The sequence below is a fragment of the Rattus norvegicus genome, chromosome 13 (genome assembly GCF_036323735.1).
Source record: "Rattus norvegicus strain BN/NHsdMcwi chromosome 13, GRCr8, whole genome shotgun sequence".
NCBI classification, from domain to species: Eukaryota; Metazoa; Chordata; class Mammalia; order Rodentia; family Muridae; genus Rattus; species Rattus norvegicus.
This window is the reverse complement of record NC_086031.1, coordinates 23,645,804-23,668,535: the sequence shown is the minus strand read 5'-3', so window position 1 is coordinate 23,668,535 and position 22,732 is coordinate 23,645,804. Positions and strand designations below refer to the sequence as shown.

Below are 22,732 nucleotides of genomic sequence, written 5' to 3'. Positions count from 1 at the left end.
ATATCAATTTTTAACAACTTACATAGATGTTGGACATTCATTAAAAACACTTGGAAACTCAAACAAAGAGAGCTCAAATATAAAAGTGGGTGTAGAGTGAAGAAGGTGTTATTGTGGCTGTTGGGGAGCATTGATCAATGCCCAGGATGGCAACTGTAGCTAGTCACACTCCTATTCTATCTGTTTACTTGTTGGCCTGTCCCTGTTTTATTTTGAGTCACTATACTTCTTACAGTCTGATTACCAAGAGCAAGGATGAATCACCCCCTCTCTTTCTTCACTGCCTGTTTAATAGGCTGAGAAGAGGTGGCCTCATGAATGAGAGAAGCAGCAGAGCTGGTTTTGCCTTCTCATCTTCAGCATGAAAAGATGCCTGGTACCAATTACTCAGGACCTTACGTAAGTGGGACATTCGTTTCTTACAAACACATATGCAAATCCAACAACAGGTAGTATTAACTGCATCCAAAAAGATACTAAGACTACACATGATGATCAAGTGTGTTTCTCCCAGGAATGTGTGTTTTATTTAATATCCAATGTACATGTTAGTAAAGAAAAGGAAAAACCTTGCTTTAAAAAAAAGTCATGAAAATCCCCACAAACTGGTTATGGATAATGATGTAACGAGGAACATCTATAGAAGTAAGCTTTAGCCCTTATGGAACCAATTAGAATAACTCAAGATATAGAGGATAGAAACATGGAAGAATCAAGGTAAGGTGTGAGAATGTCATAATTATACAAGTTAACAGCAAACTATCAGAGGTGAAATTAAGACAATGTCACCCCTGACAGCATCAAAAAGTCGAGGTGAGTTCAACAGAAGAAGACATGTATGCAGAACGCACATATTTCTCACATATAAATATGTTCAACGAAGTGGAATGGCTACATAACTGGGGAGCTGTTTCACATCAGTGGATGAGAAGAACAGAACACAGAGTGCAGATGCAAAACTTTATACTTTTAATTAGTTGAGGCTTTCAAAGATGCCAAGAAAAGATTACATCGTTGTGATTGTTTTTTTAAAATGATCAGATCTACATCTATGTGCAGTAAATGAGTAAACTAGACTGAGGCTCTAACCTCCCCACACACAGCACACACACAGAAACTGCAAATGGACTGTTGATCTATATGGAAGAATCAAAACCATGAAACTTGTAGAATAAAACAAAATGAAGTGTTCTTTGTGGAGGAAAAGTGGTTGTAGATGTGATACCAAAAGTGTAATCTCAAGCAATAATACCGATGCGCTGGTCTCTGATCATACCTTAAAGGATGAAGCTACAGGCCAGGCGTGGTGGCACATGCCTTTAAACCCAATACACAGTGAGTAATGAACAACCAGTGGTATGTAGAAAAACTGTCTCAAACAGAAAAAAAGGAAAGAAGGAAGGAAAAGACAAAGAGAAGAAGGAAGGAAGAGATGGAGGGAAGGAGGGAAGGTGGGAGAAAGAAGGATAGAGGAAAAGAAACTGTAGTGAGATTCCATGCCACACTTTCTAGAATAAACTTGTTAAATTTTAAAGATTATAATAAACATTGACAGAGATGTAGAGAAACTAATTCTTTTTGGTTTTGGTTTTTTAGATAGCATCCTACTGGCCTGGAGCATGGTATTAGATCAGGCAGACCTCTGGTCTCATAGGGCTGCCTACGTCTACCTTCCCCAGTGCTGAGACTAAAGCTGCGTACCACCACAACTAAACCTGTGTGCCACCCAGAATACGTCTATTATACCTCCCTGCAGGGCTGTAAAGTAGGACAGTTCAACAGTTTCTCAAAATGGTAGCCAAAAAGATGGCATGTGATCCAGTACAATCCAAGAGACATGAAAACATATCCATGAAAAACAATAACTTACACACACAATTATTCATGATGGCCAATAAGTCAAAGATCAATGTTTTCAAATGACAATTGACTAAACAAATCTAATACATCTGTACATGAAATATTAAACATTAAAGAACTGAACGCTGATATGTGCAAAGACTTGGATGAGTCTTAAGCCATTGTGGTAAGTGAAAAAGAATCAAATAACAAATGATCATGTTATACAATGTTACTCATGTTATGCTTCCAGAACAGAAAAATACATAGAGTAGACATAGAATATTGGTTTCCATTAGTTAATGGACAAAGGAATGAGAAGTGGCTGTTAAATGGATTTGGAGGTTATTTCTGAAACATTAAAAATCAATTAATTCATAACTTGTGTAATGATAGCTCAAGAAAAAAAATGTATAAGGTATCGGCAACATGATCTTACTAAACCCTGATAAAACTGAAGCCTGAAGTATGTCTAAAATGCAGTGTCAACAAAACACATAGAGCTTTTCAAATGCCACTCTAAGAAAATGTCATCTGATTACCAATAAACTTGCCAAAGTGGACTTGGGGGAAGCCCAGGAGGTCTCAGCCCAAAGGCACAAGAAAAGAAGACTGAGAGCAGGAGACACTAACAGGTTATCCGATACTAAATGGTCAGCCCTGAAACCATAATATGAGTGACATTATACAGACTGAGAAGATTATGTTTAGGAATGTATATACATACATACGTACATATATACATACATACATACATACATACATACATACATACATACATGTATGTAAAACAATTAATGAAAAAGAATGCCATGGATTTGAAAGAGAGAAAGGAGGAACATATGAGAGGGCTTGAAGGGAGGGAAAGAAGGAAGAAATATTGTAGCTATATTATAGTCTGAAAAATAAAGAAGAGAAAATTAAAAAGAAATGTCATCTGTCTATAGATATTGGTCACTCAAGAATCCAATAGGAAACTTAAAGAGGGCAATGAAAGAAAAAGGCTGCTCTTCTAAAGGAAAGTCCAAGTGTTTCCTTTCCAAAGTCCAAAAGACTGACAGGGTTAGGTACACTTAAATTCGCAATTATTTCTAATACTGGAACCTTTCTGAAACTGACAGTGAGGGACAGACTGTCAGAATGGAGAACAAAACCAAGGAAATCTCTCTGACTGGCATACACTTCTTTAATTTGTTCCGACATTTAACTTCTGTACTCCACTGGAATGTTTCTAAATTCTCTTTCCTGAGTACAGGCCCCCAGTACCTAACGGAAAAGGGAAAAAGAAACACATTAGCTGACAAATTGTTATTTTATTTTACTTGTACCTTATAATATTCCAAGATAATAGAAATGGATGAACCATAAAATCCTCCGTAGAATCCATACCCTTCGTTTCCGAAACCTACTCGGTTGGGGCTCGCTCCTGGTACGGACGGACTTTCAAAGGAAAACAAGTTAAGAACTGAGCTTGAGGGGCTGGGGATTTAGCTCAGTGGTAGAGCGCTTACCTAGGAAGCGCAAGGCCCTGGGTTCGGGTCCCCAGCTCCGGAAAAAAAAAAAAAAAAAGAACTGAGCTTGAGCTGACTGGGCGCCTGCGCGTTGCACACATGATTGAGATTCACTGTCAAACAAACTATGAACATGGGCTGTTGCACATTGTGCCTTGATTTAACAGTAAGGTCTGAGCACAAGAGGACTTTGCAGTGCATACATGAACCTCAGGGTCTGTCAACCCCGAGCACTGGTGTTCTAATGTTCCAGCCTCACTATCTCAGGGAGAAGAAAATCTGCCAAAAAAGAGAATGCTGTCAGACTCTCTGTGCCTGACGAAGAACAAAAACGGATGGTTACAGTGTACAAGTTCGCAGCTCGCAGCTGACAAGACCTTGAAGCCCACTCCGGTGCCTGCAGTGGCCTCAACGCCTTCCTCAGTCACCACCAGGAACGATCTGTGCAGGAAGTTCTGGGTTTGCAGCCCGGAGTGCGCAGACATTCCCGAGTAGTCCGCATGCTCACTGAAGGCACTGTGAATGCCCACAGCTTCCAGCGTGGGTTGCAGATCATAGGTTTCCTCCACCTTCAAGCGGGGAAGGCGCAAGTCCACCTTCCTTTGCTTCAGTTGTCCGGGGCTGGTCCACTCTACCAACTTCTCAGGAGATAGTTTATCGATTATCTACAGTTGGAAAGGGAAATCCAAGAACACTTCAAAAGCCTCACACTGGCTTGAATCATCCAGAAAGCTGATTCTAATAATAAAGGCAGACTCTCCATCTCACTCTGTTGTCTACATAAAAATCCCTGTATTATATTATTTCTATATAGCATGGAGTGAATCTTTCAAACTAAAAACAAGGCATTTCAAATTCTGTTCTCCTCTAGTTTCTCCAAATATGTGAATATATACAGTCACACTGGATATCTAGTTTTTAATGTATTTAACCTTTTTCATTAAGTCTCCCATAAACGGATAACGTAACATAATACTTCTGTCAAGTCCCTAAGTGTTAGTCGACAGTCAACATTATTTATTCACCTTACATAAATCTAATAAGTATAAAGCCTCATAAAATATGATGAAAAATTCTGCAGATAGAAAATTAACAATTACTATAAATTTCAAATTAGGCATCCCAGTGTATTCAGCGTTGAAATTGAAATTGCTGATTTGACTAACAAAGCTGGTTTTCATCTTGTGAAACTTCCTTAGAGTGATACCCAGAAAGAGGTCCCTGTACGCATGTGTACCTACGTGCGTGCGTGCTTGCGTGTAAAACTCCAATGCACGTCCCATTTTACTCCACAATATTATTCAACGTACAAAGCTAGCAACATTCCACAGCATATATTAAATTCAGTGAGTGCCCTCCACGAATGCTAGGCTGCACTTCCCTAGTCATAGAAAAATGCTACATATTATGCCCCAGAGGCTCTGGGACAGAAGCCTTCCAGTTTCCATCTGTGCTGAAGCTGACCATATGCCACAGCTCTCAACACCCAACTCCCACCAAGAGAGAGCTGGTCTCCCAGGAGTGCTGACACACCTGAGAACACAAGTAAGCCCACCACTTCTGCTCAAATACCTGGCCCAAGAGGGACCTGCCTAGAGCCCTTAGGACACAGGAACCGAGGAGCAGCCTGGGTCAGGATCCATCAGGTTTCCATCTGTGCCCGGAGCTGACCCTGTTCCACAGCTCTCCATACCCAAATCCCACCTGGAGAGAGCTGGTCTCCCAGGAGTGCTGACACACGGGCTCACAGGAGGGACAAGACACTGTCAGAAACAGGAAAACCGGCTAACACAAGAGATAACCAGATGGTGAAAGGCAAGTGCAAGGACCTAAGCAACACAAACCAAGGCCACTTGACATCATCAGAACCAGTTGGCCCACCACAGCCAGCCGTGAATACTCCAACACACAGGGAAAGCAAGATTCTGGTTTAAAATCGCATGTCATGATGATGAAAGAGAACCTTTAGAAGGACATAAATAACTCCCTTAAAGAAATATAGGAAAACACAGGTAAACAGGTAGAAGCCCTAAAGGAGGAAACACAAAAACCCCTAAAAGAATTACAGGAAAACACAGTCAAACAGGTAAAGGAATTGAGCAAAACTATCCAGGATCTAAAAGTGGAAATAGAAACAATAAAAAAAATCACAAAGGGAGACAACTCTGGAGATAGAAAACCTAGGAAAGAACCTGAGGGAAACAGACCGGATAAACAGTTCTCTGCACCCAAATCCCGTGGGAGGGAGAGCTGAACCTTCAGAAAGGCAGACAAGCCTGGGAAACCAGAAGAGACTGCTCTCTGTACATACATCTCGGACGCCAGAGGAAAACACCAAAGGCCATCTGGAACCCTGGTGCACTGAAGCTCCCGGAAGGGGCGGCACAGGTCTTCCTGGTTGCTGCCGCTGCAGAGAGCCCGTGGGCAGCACCCCGCGAGCAAACTTGAGCCTCGGGACCACAGGTAAGACCAACTTGTCTGCTGCAAGAGAGCTGCCTGGTGAGATCGGGACACACAGAGGCAGAGTTCATCTAGGACCGGGCACGTCCTATGTTTGCCGGAGGTCCCACGCCCGCGGATCCTGGCCCGCAGCAGCTCTCTGCTCCCAGACCCTGTGGGAAAGAGACCTCACTGCCTGATCAGGTGGGCACTCCTGAGGCTGCAGAGCGGAAGAGACCACCAACACTGCCCACCCCTGCCCACATCCCTGGCCCAAGAGGAAACTGTATAAGGCCTCTGGGCTCCCGTGGGGGAGGGCCCAGGAGCGGCAGGACCCCTGCCTGAGACTCCGCTGGTACCTGAAGGAAACAGACCAGATAAACAGTTCTCTGCACCCAAATCCCGTGGGAGGGAGAGCTAAACATTCAGACAGGCAGACAAGCCTGGGAAACAGGAAGAGACTGCTCTCTGTGCACACATCTCGGACACCAGAGGAAAACACCAAAGGCCATCTGGAACCCTGGTGCACTGAAGCTCCCGGAAGGGGCGGCACAGGTCTTCCTGGTTGCTGCCGCTGCAGAGAGCCCGTGGGCAGCACCCCAAGAGCGAACCTGAGCCTCGGGACCACAGGTAAGACCAACTTTTCTGCTGCAAGAAAGATGCCTGGTGAACTCAAGACACAGGCCCACAGGAACAGCTGAAGACCTGTAGAGAGGAAAAACTACACGCCCGAAAGCAGAACACTCTGTCCCCATAACTGACTGAAAGAGAGGAAAACAGATCTACAGCACTCCAGACACACAGGCTTATAGGACAGTCTAGCCACTGTCAGAAATAGCAGAACAAAGTAACACTAGAGATAATCTGATGGTGAGAGGCAAGCGCAGGAACCCAAGCAACAGAAACCAAGACTACATGCCATCATCGGAGCCCAATTCTCCCACCAAAACAAACATGGAATATCCAAACACACCAGAAAAGCAAGATCTAGTTTCAAAATCATATTTGATCATGATGCTGGAGGACTTCAAGAAAGACATGAACACACTTAGGGAAACACAGGAAAACATTAATAAACAAGTAGAAGCCTACAGAGAGGAATCGCAAAAATCCCTGAAAGAATTCCAGGAAAACACAATCAAACAGTTGAAGGAATTAAAAATGGAAATAGAAGCAATCAAGAAAGAACACATGGAAACAACCCTGGATATAGAAAACCAAAAGAAGAGACAAGGAGCTGTAGATACAAGCTTCACCAACAGAATTCAAGAGATGGAAGAGAGAATCTCAGGAGCAGAAGATTCCATAGAAATCATTGACTCAACTGTCAAAGATAATGTAAAGCGGAAAAAGCTACTGGTCCAAAACATACAGGAAATCCAGGACTCAGTGAGAAGATCAAACCTAAGGATAATAGGTATAGAAGAGAGTGAAGACTCCCAGCTCAAAGGACCAGTAAATATCTTCAACAAAATCATAGAAGAAAACTTCCCTAACCTAAAAAAAGAGATACCCATAGGCATACAAGAAGCCTAAAGAACTCCAAATAGATTGGACCAGAAAAGAAACACCTCCCGTCACATAACTGTCAAAACACCAAACGCACAAAATAAAGAAAGAATATTAAAAGCAGTAAGGGAAAAAGGTCAAGTAACATATAAAGGCAGACCTATCAGAATCACACCAGACTTCTCGCCAGAAACTATGAAGGCCAGAAGATCCTGGACTGATGTCATACAGACCCTAAGAGAACACAAATGCCAGCCCAGGTTACTGTATCCTGCAAAACTCTCAATTAACATAGATGGAGAAACCAAAATATTCCATGACAAAACCAAATTTACACAATATCTTTCTACAAATCCAGCACTACAAAGGATAATAAATGGTAAAGCCCAACATAAGGAGACAAGCTATACCCTAGAAGAAGCAAGAAACTAATCGTCTTGGCAACAAAACAAAGAGAATGAAAGCACACAAACATAACCTCACATCCAAATATGAATATAACGGGAAGCAATAATCACTATTCCTTAATATCTCTCAATATCAATGGGCTCAACTCCCCAATAAAAAGAAATAGATTAACAAACTGGATACGCAACGAGGACCCTGCATTCTGCTGCCTACAGGAAACACACCTCAGAGACAAAGACAGACACTACCTCAGAGTGAAAGGCTGGAAAACATCTTTCCAAGCAAATGGTCAGAAGAAGCAAGCTAGAGTAGACATTCTAATATCAAATAAAATCAATTTTCAACTAAAAGACATCAAAAAAGATAAGGAAGGACACTTCATATTCATCAAAGGAAAAATCCACCAAGATGAACTCTCAATCCTAAATATCTATGCCCCAAATACAAGGGCACCTACATATGTAAAAGAAACCTTACTAAAGCTCAAAACACTCATTGGACCTCACACAATAATAGTGGGAGATTTCAACACCCCACTCTCTTCAATGGACAGATCATGGAAACAGAAATTAAACAGAGATGTAGACGGACTAAGAGAAGTCATGAGCCAAATGGACCTAACGGATATTTATAGAACATTCTATCCTAAAGCAAAAGGATATACCTTCTTCTCAGCTCCTCATGGTACTTTCTCCAAAATTGACCATATAATTGGTCAAAAAACGGGCCTCAACAGGTACAGAAAGATAGAAATAATCCCATGCGTGCTGTTGGACCACCACGGCCTAAAACTGGTCTTCAATAACAATCAAGGAAGAATGTCCACATATACTTGGAAATTGAACAATGCTCTACTCAATGATAACCTGGTCAAGAAAGAAATAAAGAAAGAAATTAAAAACTTTTTAGAATTTAATGAAAATGAAGGTACAACATACCCAAACTTATGGGACACAATGAAAGCTGTGCTAAGAGGAAAACTCATAGCGCTGAGTGCCTGCAGAAAGAAACAGGAAAGAGCATATGTCAGCAGCTTGACAGCACACCTAAAAGCTCTAGAACAAAAAGAAGCAAATACACCCAGGAGGAGTAGAAGGCAGGAAATAATCAAACTCAGAGCTGAAATCAACCAAGTAGAAACAAAAAGGACCATAGAAAGAATCAACAGAACCAAAAGTTGGTTCTTTGAGAAAATCAACAAGATAGATAAACCCTTAGCCAGACTAACGAGAGGACACAGAGAGTGCGTCCAAATTAACAAAATCAGAAATGAAAAGGGAAACATAACAACAGATTCAGAGGAAATTCAAAAAATCATCAGATCTTACTATAAAAACCTATATTCAACAAAACTTGAAAATCTTCAGGAAATGGACAATTTCCTAGACAGATACCAGGTACCGAAGTTAAATCAGGAACAGACAAACCAGTTAAACAACCCCATAACTCCTAAGGAAATAGAAGCAGTCATTAAAGGTCTCCCAACCAAAAAGAGCCCAGGTCCAGACGGGTTTAGTGCAGAATTCTATCAAACCTTCATAGAAGACCTCATACCAATATTATCCAAACTATTCCACAAAATTGAAACAGATGGATCACTACCGAATACCTTCTACGAAGCCACAATTACTCTTATACCTAAACCACACAAAGACACAACAAAGAAAGAGAACTTCAGACCAATTTCCCTTATGGATATCGACGCAAAAATACTCAACAAAATTCTGGCAAACCGAATCCAAGAGCACATCAAAACAATCATCCACCATGACCAAGTAGGCTTCATCCCAGGCATGCAGGGATGGTTTAATATACGGAAAACCATCAACGTGATCCATTATATAAACAAACTGAAAGAACAAAACCACATGATCATTTCATTAGACGCTGAGAAAGCATTTGACAAAATTCAACACCCCTTCATGATAAAAGTCCTGGAAGGAATAGGAATTCAAGGCCCATACCTGAACATAGTAAAAGCCATATACAGCAAACCAGTTGCTAACATTAAACTAAATGGAGAGAAACTTGAAGCAATCCCACTAAAATCAGGGACTACACAAGGCTGCCCACTCTCTCCCTACTTATTCAATATAGTTCTTGAAGTTCTAGCCAGAGCAATCAGACAACAAAAGGAGGTCAAGGGGATACAGATCGGAAAAGAAGAAGTCAAAGTATCACTATTTGCAGATGATATGATAGTATATTTAAGTGATCCCAAAAGTTCCACCAGAGAACTACTAAAGCTGATAAACAACTTCAGCAAAGTGGCTGGGTATAAAATTAACTCAAATAAATCAGTTGCCTTCCTCTATACAAAAGAGAAACAAGCTGAGAAAGAAATTAGGGAAATGACACCCTTCATAATAGACCCAAATAGTATAAAGTACCTCGGAGTGACTTTAACAAAGCAAGTAAAAGATCTGTACAATAAGAACTTCAAGACACTGAAGAAGACCTCAGAAGATGGAAAGATCTCCCATGCTCATGGATTGGCAGGATTAATATAGTAAAAATGGCCATTTTACCAAAAGCAATCTACAGATTCAATGCAATCCCCATCAAAATACCAATCCAATTCTTCAAAGAGTTAGACAGAACAATTTGCAAATTCATCTGGAATAACAAAAAACCCAGGATAGCTAAAGCTATCCTCAACAATAAACGGACTTCAGGGGGAATCACTATCCCTGAACTCAAGCAGTATTACAGAGCAATAGTGATAAAAACTGCATGGTATTGGTACAGAGACAGACAGATAGACCAATGGAATAGAATTGAAGACCCAGAAATGAACCCACACACCTATGGTCACTTGATTTTTGACAAAGGAGCCAAAACCATCCAATGGAAAAAAGATAGCATTTTCAGCAAATGGTGCTGGTTCAACTGGAGGGCAACATGTAGAAGAATGCAGATCGATCCATGCTTATCACACTGTACAAAGCTTAAGTCCAAGTGGATCAAGGACCTCCACATCAAACCAGACACACTCAAACTAATAGAAGAAAAACTAGGGAAGCATCTGGAACACATGGGCACTAGAAAAAATTTCCTGAACAAAACACCAATGGCTTACGCTCTAAGATCAAGAATCGACAAATGGGATCTCATAAAACTGCAAAGCTTCTGTAAGGCAAAGGACACTGTGGTTAGGACAAAACGGCAACCAACAGATTGGGAAAAGATCTTTACCAATCCTACAACAGATAGAGGCCTTATATCCAAAATATACAAAGAACTCAAGAAGTTACACCGCAGGGAAACAAATAACCCTATTAAAAAATGGGGCTCAGAGCTAAACAAAGAATTCACAGCTGAGGAATACCGAATGGCGGAGAAACACCTAAAGAAATGTTCAACATCTTTAGTCATAAGGGAAATGCAAATCAAAACAACCCTGAGATTTCACCTCACACCAGTGAGAATGGCTAAGATCAAAAACTCAGGGGACAACAGATGCTGGCGAGGATGTGGAGAAAGAGGAACACTCCTCCATTGTTGGTGGGATTGCAAACTGGTACAACCATTCTGGAAATCAGTCTGGAGGATCCTCAGAAAATTGGACATTGAACTGCCTGAGGATCCAGCTATACCTCTCTTGGGCATATACCCAAAAGATGCCCCAACATATAAAAAAGACACGTGCTCCACTATGTTCATTGCAGCCTTATTTATAATAGCCAGAAGCTGGAAAGAACCCAGATGCCCTTCAACAGAGGAATGGATACAGAAAATGTGGTACATCTACACAATGGAATATTACTCAGCTATCAAAAACAACGACTTTATGAAATTCGTAGGCAAATGGTTGGAACTGGAAAATATCATCCTGAGTGAGCTAACCCAAACACAGAAAGACATACATGGTATGCACTCACTGATAAGTGGCTATTAGCCCAAATGCTTGAATTACCCTAGATGCCTAGAACAAATGAAACTCAAGACAGATGATCAAAATGTGAATGCTTCACTCCTTCTTTAAAAGGGGAACAAGAATACCCTTGGCAGGGAATAGAGAGGCAAAGATTAAAACAGACACAGAAGGAACACCATTCAGAGCCTGCCCCACATGTGGCCCATACATATACAGCCATCCAATTAGACAAGATGAATGCAGCAAAGAAGTGCAGGCCGACAGGAGCCGGATGTATATCGCTCCTGAGAGACACAGCCAGAATACAGCAAATACAGGGGCGAATGCCAGCAGCAAACCACTGAACTGAGAACGGGACCCCTGTTGAAGGAATCAGAGAAAGAACTCGAAGAGCTTGAAGGAGCTTGATACCCCTTATGAAGAACAATGCCAATCAACCAGAGCTTCCAGGGACTAAGCCACTACCTAAAGACTATACATGGACTGACCCTGGACTCTGACCTCATAGGTAGCAATGAATATTCTAGTAAGATCACCAGTGGAAGGGGAAGCCCTTGGTCCTGCTAAGACTGAACCCCCAGTGAACGTGATTGTTGGGGGGAGGGCAGTAATGGGGGGAGGGTGGGGAGGGGAACACCCATAAAGAAGGGGAGGGGGAGGGATTAGGGGGATGTTTGCCTGGAAACCGGGAAAGGGAATAACACTCGAAATGTAAATAAGAAACACTCAAGTTAATAAAAAAAAAAAAAAAAGAAAACCTAGGAAAGAGATCAGGAATCATAGATGCAAGCATCACCAACAGAATACAAGAGATAGAAGAGAGAATGTCAGGGTCAGAGGATACCATAGAAAACATCGACACAACTGTCTAAGAAAATGCAAAATGCAAAAAAGCTCCTGACCCAAAACATGCAGGAAATCTAGAACACAATGAGAAGATCAAACCTAAGGAAAATAGGTATAGAAGACAGTGAAGACTCCCAACTTAAAGGGCCAGTAAATTTCTGCAACAAAATTGTAGAAGAAAATTTCCCTAAAGAGATGCCCATACTAAGAGAGACCCTGGACTCTGACCTCATAGGTAGCAATGAATATCCTAGTAAGAGCACCAGTGGAAGGGGAAGCCCTGGGTCCTGCTAAGACTGAACCCCCAGTGAACTAGATTGTTGGGGGGAGGGCAACAAGGGGGGGAGCATGGGGAGGGGAACACCCATAAAAAAGGGGAGGGGGAGGGGGATGTTTGCCCGAAAACTGGGAAAGGGAATAACACTCGAAATGTATATAAGAAATACTCAAGTTAATTAAAAAAAAAAGAGAGAGAGATGCCCATAAACATACAAGAAGCCTACAGAACTCCAAATAGATTGGCTCAAAATAAAAGATTCCTCCTCTTACATAATAGTCAAAACACTAAATGCACAAAACAAAGAAAGAATACTAAAATCAGTAAGGGAAAAAGGTCAAGTAACATATAAATGCATACCTATCGGAATTATACCAGACTTCTCAACTGAGACTATATCATACAGACCCTAAGAGAACACAAATGCCAGCCCAGGTTACTATACCCAGCAAAACTCTCAATTAACATAGATGGAGAAACCAAGATATTCCATGACAAAACCAAATTTACATAACATCTTTCTACAAATCCAGCCCTACAAAGGATAATAGATGGAAAACTCCAACACAAAGAGGGAAACTACACCCTATAATAAGCAAGAAAGTAATCTTTTTTCAACTAACCCAAAAGAAGATAGCCACACAAACATAATTCCACCTGTAACAACAAAGGTAGCAGGAAGCAACAATCACTATTCCTTAACATCTCTTAACATCAATGGACTCAGTTCCTCAGTAAAAAGACATAGACTAATGAACTGGATACGTAAACAGGACACATTTTTGCTATATAGAGGAAATGTGCCTCAGTGATAGAGACAGACACTACCTCAGAGTAAAAGGCTGGGAAAAATTTTTCCAAGCAAATGGTGCCAAGAAACAAGTTGGAGTAGCCCTTCTAATAAAGTTGACTTTCAACCAAAAGTTATCAAAAAAGATAAGGAAGAAGGACATTTCATACTCATCAAAGAAAAAAAATCTGCCAATATGAACTTTCAATTCTGAACACCTATGCTCCAAATTCAAGGACACCCACATTCATAAAAGAAACTTTACTAAAGCTCAAAGCACACATTGCACCTCACACAATAATAGTGGGAGATTTCAACACCCCACTTTCATCAAAGGACAGATCATGAAAACAGAAACTCAAGAGGGACACTGAAAATAACAAGTTAGGAAACAAATGGATTTAACAGACATCTATAGAACATTTCATTCTAAAACAAAAGAATATACCTTCTTCTCTGCACCTCATGTAACCTTTTCCAAAATTGACCATATAATCAGTCAAAAAAAAAAAAAAACAGGCCTTAACAGATATAAGAAGATTGAAATAATCCTACGCATCCTATCAGAACACACATGCCAGGAACTAAGACTGGTCTCCAATAACAACAAAAACAACAGAAAAAACACATGTATATGAAAGCTAAACTATGCTCTACTCAATGATAACTTGGTTAAGGAAGAAATAAAGAAAGAAATTAAAGACTTTTTAGAATTTAATGAAAATGAAGGTGCAACATACCCAAACTTATGGGACATAATGAAAGCTGTGCTAAGAGGAAAACTCATAGCTCTGAGTACCTCCAAAAAGAAACAGGAGAGAGCATACACTAGCAGATTGGCAGCACCCCTGAAAGTTCTAGAACAAAAAGAAGCAAATACATTCAAGAGGAGTAGATGGCTGGAAATAATCAAACTCAGGGCTGAAATCAACTAAAAAATTAATAAATAAATAAATAAATAAATAAATAAATAAATAAATAAAAAGGAAACAAAGAATCAAAAAAATAAACCCTTAGCCAGACTAACCGGAGAGTACAGAGACAGTATCCAAATTAACAAAATCAGAAATGAAAAGGGAGACATAACAACAGAAACTGAGGAAATTTGAAAAATCATTACATCCTACTACAAAAGCCTATACTCAACAAAACTGGAAAATCTGGGTGAAATGGACAATTTTCTAGATAGATACCAGGTACCAGAGTTAAATCATGATCAGATAAACCATCCAAACAATCCCATAACCCCTAAAGAAATAGAAGTCATTTAAAGTCTCCCAACCAGAAAAGAAAGAAAGAAAGAAAGAAAGAAAGAAAGAAAGAAAGAAAGAAAGAAAGAAAGAAAAGAAAAGAAAGAAAAGAAAGAAAAGAAAAGCCAAGAACCAGATGGGTTTAATGCAGAACTATTCTCAACAATAAAAAGAACTTCTGGGGTAATCACCATTCCTGATGTCAAACTGTATTACAGAGCAATCGTGATAGAAAAGAAAAAAAAAAAAAAAGACCCTGCATGGTATTGGCTCAGAATGGATGCTTCAATCCTCCTTAGAAACGGGAACAAAATAATCAAGGGAAGTAGAGAGTGGGAGAGACTTAGGAAGAAGGAAGGAGGGGGAGTGGAAAAAGAGGGGCAGAATCAGGTATAAAGGAGTTATGAGAAGGTGTGGAGGAGCTGAAGGGGCCTTATCTGGCATCAGTGGGAGGGGAGGCCCTTGGTCCTATGAAGGCTTGATGCCCAGTGTAGAGCAATGCTATGGCAGTGAGGTGGGAGTTAAGGGGGTGGGGGGAAGCATCCTCATAGAAACAGGGTAAGGAGAGATGAGATGGGGGGTTGCAGGGTGGAAAGGGGATAACATTTGAAATGTAAATAAATAAAATATCCAATTTAAGGAAGGAAGGAAGGAAGAAAGAAAGGAAGGAAGGAAGGAAGGAAGGAAGGAAGGAAGGAAGGAAGGAAGAGAAAAAAGAGAAAAGAAAAGAAAAAAGAAAAAAGCTAATTTAATACTAATAATACTCAGTAACAAAGAAGTTTGGGAGATTAATGTTTGGAAAAAACTTACAAAATAAGTATTTGGAGCAACACCTTCCTGGTGTGTCCAAAACACAAAACAGTAGCCTTGACACTGTTTTGAAAAAGAAGAGAGTTGGACCTAAGTCAAGAATAAGGATCAAAAGAAATCTTAAATTCAAAATCCAAGGGTTTGCTGAGCTGCATGCAAAATCTTTTAATTCATAGATATATAGTTTTCCAGGCGAAATGTTGTGTTATTCAACAGAGATCAGCTGGTAATCATTTCACGAAGTGAGAAATACTTCCCAAGTGTCACAGCCAGGTACCAAATGTTCAGAAGCCTTGTTTCCAGGTTCACTGAGTAAAGGCAATGCAACACAGAATGACAGAAAATGGTATAGACCAGAAGATGCCAAGGTTTACGGTTTACCTTCTCTAGGCCATCTATGTCATTGGGCAGAAGCACGAACATGCTGAAATCACTGTTTTTATATGGAATCCCCACAATTTTGGCCTGCAGGTCCTCTAAGAGGGTGAAGCTGAAGGAGCTGCACTGGGCCATCATCTGCACAGGTTTGCTTATGTTCTTCAACAGATAAACAGAAACAAAGTTGTTAAAATCAAAGTCATATGGCGCCCAAGTAGCCCGTGGAAATAATACAACCTCACACAGTGCCAAAAGCCTGAGTAACTGAATAAGCACTTGGCCAAGTGACATTAGACTGTACCTGTCAGATATAAGCAGACATAGATGAAGAACCATACCTTGTTCAGCCAGAAGTCCTCCTCCTTGGTATGTTCTTTCTTAAATTCTCTGTCCCACAGGCCTTTAAAATAAACTGTATTTATCAGCACCAGTTTGGTGGAGCTGTTCAGAGAGCCTTCAGGAAACAGGTCCTTGACTTTTTCTGGGAAAAATAAAGGAACAGAAAAGACTGGTAATCATGAACCATGTGTGTGGCCCATGGGGATGCGGATGAACTTGGCTAATCCTTAACACTGTAGCCAAGTGAACACCTGAGGGACCTTGCTCACCAAGGATTTGCTGGCAGGATCAGTGGGAAGTTTCTCATATTGCCTGTTTCCATACAGTTGTGCTTAGTACAAACTGAGGCAACTTATTTACACTCTTGTGCCTCAGTTTCCATATTTATAAAATAGAAATATGACCTGCTTCATGAGGTTGTTGAAATGAATAAATAAATGGTTTAGTATATGTGAACCTGTGATCACTACCTGGCATTTCCTAATCACTCAGTTTGGTTATTTATTCTGATCTATTGAATAGAATCCTCGCGGCTGTGGTTTGCAAGTTACTTATTTTGTTAGAAACAGAATTTGTGGTATATATTTGATATGGGGTGCTTGCCTATGCACCCCAAAGTCCAACATCAGATTGCCTTCCACCATCACATTCCCCCTTGACAGAGATGTTTCCTGAACCTGGAGCTCAGCACTTCAAGTAAGCTAGCTGGCTAGCAAGTGTTGACCTTTTTCCACCCTGCAACCCACAATGCTAATCACAGACCCACCCCACTGTCCTGAGCTTTGGCATGGGCTCTGGAGATCTGAACCCTGTTATTTCTGCTATGTAGGTGTCTCCTCAGTCCCAGAAATTTATATTTTGGATTTTTGTTCAGTTCGCACCATACTAAATACTGAAAAATTCTGTTCAGCTAACTTCTCAGTATACTCCTATTTTCTGATTACTTTAATTTTCTTTCCCTAGATAAAATACTAAGAAGAATGTTCACTGAGAGGACAGATTTCATTAATAGAGGTAATAGAAAATGGATGATATTACCTATCGCTCCCCAAAGAGGATTTCCATCTTAATTTTTCTTATATGTCTGATTTATAACAGAATGAGGAGAGAAGGATTGGGGAGGGATTCCTCAAATCTTATACCATGGAAGGTTCTGAAGGTTTAATCATTTCTACAAGATGTCCACGTGTGAAAGAGACCCAAGCGACCCTAGCTGTTGGCAGCAGACGGGTCCTAGTGGAAGAGCTGTGTGCACCTCACTTGACAAAGGAAGTGGAAATCCTCTACGCCATTTTCACTTAGGGCCCCAGACTCAGAGAGAAAGTCTGTGGTACAGTGAATAAACTAAAGGCAAGCATGGCGCCAACCCTGAGACAGCAAAGGAACTATGAGTCACAGTCTGTGCAAACAACTCCCCACCATCAAATCTCTCCACATATGCCGAGTCCATTCTGTCCGCTGCAGTGCCCTAGCCAACCTTTATGCTTATCCTTGGCTGTACAATTCTGTCAAACCCATCCCTAGCTTCTTCCAAAGCTTATCCATCTGGCATCTGTGTGGCATCAAGCCCAAGACTTTGGTCACAGCCAGTGATTCTTGCTGAAAACCCAATTCATACCTACCATTTGTTTGGCTTTCAACCCAGGAATTAATCTTCTTTCGACTTTCATCTGCAGCATTTACAAAATCAACAGGCTCCAGAGATGCATGGTAATATTTTTCAACATAATCTATGTATTTCTTTAGGAAAGAAATTGAATAATTTATGTATTAAGCACAAATGCCTGTTAATAAATGTCTCTTAGGAGAACTAATATAAAAACCTCGATTTTTACGTCCTGAGAAAAATGTTTCTCATTCCCTGCCCCATGCATGGTCATTCATGTGCAATACGATTAAAGAAAAATCCAGGTACAGACTCCGAAGACTAAAAGAGGAACTGCTTGTCTGGAAAGCAGGCTAGAAATACTAGTGAAATAGTCCCATGGTAAGTGGCCAACATGGCAGCATGGCACCGGACTCAGTCCTAACAGGAATATTGGCCATTTGTTGCTACCCCTTAAAGATGTGGCAAACACAGCAGAACTTACTTGAAGGAAGAGGTATGTTCTTTCTCCATACAGCCGGTTGCTTATGATTAGGTCATAATCTTTAGTAGGTTTGCTTATTTCAGTCAAGAGCTTTTGGAATTGATGATGTATTTCTTCTGTTTTCTCAATCTTGAAAATCAAGACAAAAACCTCAGTGGGTTATCTTGACAGAAGCAAGCCTAGATTCTCTTGCAAAAGAATCTGGTTACAGCCTTTCCCCTGGTGAGCAAATTTGAGGAAAGAATAGAGATGCCCATTGGTCCCTGGATGTCATTTGGCATTCTGCCTAGCCGGATGCAAGCCATAACCAACCTCAGCTGCACAGAGCAGCTTTCCTCACAGCCCCAACACCACAGATCTGTATTTTCTGATCTAGTCCGCACTCTGGGTCTGAAATGTAACTGCTCACTAAGTGCTTCCTGCATTTGGTTTTATCTATTGGTAGGCTCTAAACATTTCAAAAAGGTAAGTGGTTTCCCAGATAATTCCACTAACACTTGCATACTTATTTCTGTTTTAAATAGTGGATAGTAAAAGTAAATCCTTGATGAAGCAAGTCATCATTTATCAGAGCTACAAATTAAACGAAAATGAAAATTTTCCCTGTTTTTTGAAAAAAGAAAACCAAAGTCTTCTAGATATCATCTGTAGGGTGTACCGGGTTTCTGATTGTAGTATAGCGTAGCCACTGCAAGGCAGCATTGTGGGAGCCAGAACCCCCATTAGAACGGAGCAGAGATCATCTCACGACCTACTGAGCGGGCCCTGATTGCTTCAATTCACAGAGGATACAAGGAGTTGCACTTTAGTTTTCAAGGGACAACCTATTCCTGATTCCACACGAGAATGGAAAAGCCATTTTCTTGTACAATACAATGCCTAAATGTTTATTTGATTCACCATTGTATCTCTTATTTCCATTTCTCATGCTACAACTGCCTACCACAGCTCGAGAAAAAAATAGACAGCTGAATTATGCAAATGATTAATAAGTATTTGAAAACATTCAAATTGAAAATGTGTCCACAGTGTTCTGGCAGTCTCTGCAGAGGTGAATTTGACATTTGATGCCTCCTTGCTGTTAAGAAACTTTAAGTGGCTAGCAATCAGTTGTTGATAGCTTTGGTTGATTGGGACATGCAGTGAACCAGTTCATGTATCACACCCTTTGCCATTTAAGAATTTAATGCTCATTAATTTTCTCAGTGAGCCATTTGTGACTAAGATGACCTACAAATAATGGAAAAGAAGAAAAGCCTGTTTTCAAACAGGTTTGGGGTTTAGTACACTATCCTGGTATTCTAGGAGGTCACAGCCAAAAACATAAAAGTGGCCTGGAGTTGGTAAAAATCCCAAGATCTTGTTCCAGAAGTAAGAAAATATCCTCATCACAAAACTGACAACATCACAGGCTTCCTTATATCCCCAAGATGATCAACTACGTGCAGGATCGTATTTCAAAATCTGACTTTATCAGTCTTCACTGTGTTCCCAAGATCATTAGCCATGATGTTCCAAAACTATAAACTGCTAAAAACAAGTCCCAAATCAAAACTCATGGGAAAATAGCAACAGCTGCAGCAGCGATACAGACATTTCGATCAGCATCTCCAGATATTCACACCACTGCTTGGATGGGAAAAAATCACCATATTCCTACATGGAGGATCTCGGTCCTTGAAAACACATTTAAAAGAAAGCATCTTCAACAAATGATGCTGGTACAAACCAGGTGTCTGTGCATAGAAAAATACAAATAGATCAATACTTACCACCCTGCACTAAACTCAAGTCCAAATGGAACAAAGACCTCAACATAAGGCCAGATACACTGAACCTGACAGAAGAGAACATGAGGAACAACCTTTAACGTATTGGCACAGGAGACAACTTCCTGAACAGAACACCAACAGCTCGGGCACTAAAGTCAACAATCAAACAATGGGACTTCGCTAAACTGAAAAGCTTCTATAAAGAAAAAGACCCCTGTCAAAGGGACAGAACAGTAACCTACAGGATGAGAAAAGTTCGTCACCAACCCCATATCTGACAGAAGGCTGATATTCAAATCATATGAAGAACTCAAGAAACTAGACATCAAGAAAACAAACAAACAAATAATACAAATAAAAATGGGGTACATATCCAAACAGAATTCTCAACAAAGACATCTCTGATGGCTGAGAAGCACTTAAAGAAATATACAAGATCCTTATCCAGCAGGGAAATGCAAATCAAAATGACTTTGACATTTCATCTCACAGCTGTCAGAATTACTAAGATCAAAACTCAAGTACCAGCCAAGGATGCGGAACAAGCGAAACACTCCTCCTTGGTGGTAGGAGTACAGTCTTGTGCAACCACTTTGAAAATTAATATGGGCTCCTCAGAAATTCCTTGGGAACCTACCTCTAGGTACAAATTACCACTCTTAGGCTTATACCCAAAGGACATTCCATCGTCGCACAAGGACACTTGATCATTTATGTTTATTATAGCATTATTCATAATATCCAGAAACTAGAAACAACCTAGATGCTCTTTAACTGAAAAATTGGATAAGGAAAATGTGCTACATTTACATGGTGGCATATTACTCAGCTGTTAAATAATGACATGGTGAAATCTGTAGGCAAATGGATGGAACTGGAAATCAGTCATCCTGAGTGTGGTAATCCAGACTCAGAAAGCTGAGTAAGCCTTGTGTTTACTGATCTCTGAATATTTGCCATTAAATAAATGATGATCAACCTATAATCTTACAATCTGTAGACTGAGAAAGGGATAGAAGAGTCTAGGGAGAACCCATGGATCTCCCTGGAAGGGGAAAGTAGAATAAATTCTACAGGTGGACTAAGGGGTAATGAGGATAGGAACAGGGGGTCAGGTGGGGAATGGGGAAATGGGGTTGAGGGAAGGAATTCAGGGAGAGACAAATGGAATTGAAGGGCACTTGGGCAGGGAGTGGAGAAAGCTAGAGCAATGAAAACATCCTAAAATATATGGTAAAGATAATTTTATCCTACTGAAGTCTGCTAATAATGGGGAGACAGAGTCCCAACTGACCATCTCTTGTCATCAAATGAAGCTTCCAGTAATGGAATTTAGTTTTTGGCTAACGGTTTCCTGTGGAAATCCCCAGACATTCCAAGCAGTTCTGGCTGGCATCAGAACCCCATTGCTGAGAGCAATGCAAAAACAATTTATTGAACATGGAGTAGCCGAGCTGCTGTCTACATGTAACCTTCTCTCCTATGTCCTTGGACAGGGAAAGTACTCTGCAGGATAACTAAAGGGAAATGTAAACAGCAACCCGGCCATAAAACCTGTGACCTACAACCTGTCCTGCGTGCAAAATACGCTAGGGCATTATTGGCACAAAACTTGTGGAAAGCAGGGAGCCAATTTCTGATTTGACTTAAAGCTAACTCCACAAGATGGAACCCGGACCTGACACTTCTCGTGTGACCAAGAACTAGAGACCTAGGGTACAGCCAAATACTACTGCTCAAAAATAAATAAATAAATAAATAAATAAATAAATAAATAAATAAATAAATAGGAACAATAAAATGACTCCTAATGTTACTCTGCTGTGCTCATAGATCAGTGCAGTATTCAGTCAGTATCAGAGAGGCTTTCTCCTGCAGCAGATGGGAACAGATACAGAGCTGATCCACAGCAGAGAAAGAGTCCTTAGAGCACATGGTTCTAAATGGAAGATCCCCATCGAATCCCTCCCATCCAAGCTCAGAAACCCTTGGGAAGAGGAGGTGGGAAAACATAAGAGCCAGAGAAGACAGAGGACACAAAAGAACAAGGCCTTCTGCATCAATCGAGCAAAGCTCATGCAAGACTGGCTGAAGAGAAAGCAAGACCTGCCCAGGATTGCACCAGCTCCCATGTGTATATGTTATGACTTCTATCTTAGCATTTTTATGGGACTCCTGAGTAGGGGAACAAATGGGTCTTTGATTCTTGTGCCTTCTCCTGGGGTTTCTTTTACCTTCCGGAATGTTGCCTTGTCTAACTTCGGCGTGATGTTTTGTTTTATTTTACTATATTTAATTCTGTTGTATTTTGTTGTTGTCTTTTAGAATAAGACATGGAAGGGTGCATGTGGAGGAACTGGGAGGAGTAAAAGGAGGCAAAACAATAACCAGGAAATACTGTATGAGCAAAAAATCTGTTTTCAATAGAAGGGGGAAAATGTTTACGAAGCAAGAGATTGTCCATAGTTTTCGGCTTAAAAGTGACTCTAGTACCTAGAAATAAATATTTGATTTACATTTAATTTAAAAGTCTAGTGTTATCAGAGAAAGAACTGGAAGAGCTTGAAGGGGCTCGAGACCCCATATGTACAACAATG

General features: G+C 40.6%; 1 protein-coding gene across 2 annotated transcripts in view; it reads right to left on the bottom strand.

Annotated features, from left to right (window-relative positions):
• Positions 1-3,435: 3,435 nt before the first annotated feature.
• The window catches only part of Serpinb13 (serpin family B member 13), a 31,881-nt gene continuing 12,584 nt past the window's right edge, over positions 3,436-22,732 (bottom strand). The window contains exons 4-8 of one of the 2 annotated variants that reach the window (XM_063272215.1): positions 18,364-18,492; positions 17,896-18,013; positions 16,273-16,415; positions 15,938-16,093; positions 3,436-4,015 (exon numbers count right to left, since the gene is read on the bottom strand). In XM_063272215.1, the coding sequence (XP_063128285.1) occupies positions 3,614-4,015; positions 15,938-16,093; positions 16,273-16,415; positions 17,896-18,013; positions 18,364-18,492 (948 nt within the window). In that variant the 3' untranslated portion in view covers positions 3,436-3,613. The remainder of the gene's footprint in view (positions 4,016-15,937; positions 16,094-16,272; positions 16,416-17,895; positions 18,014-18,363; positions 18,493-22,732) is intronic. The other variant, NM_001107168.2, reaches the window with a different exon arrangement.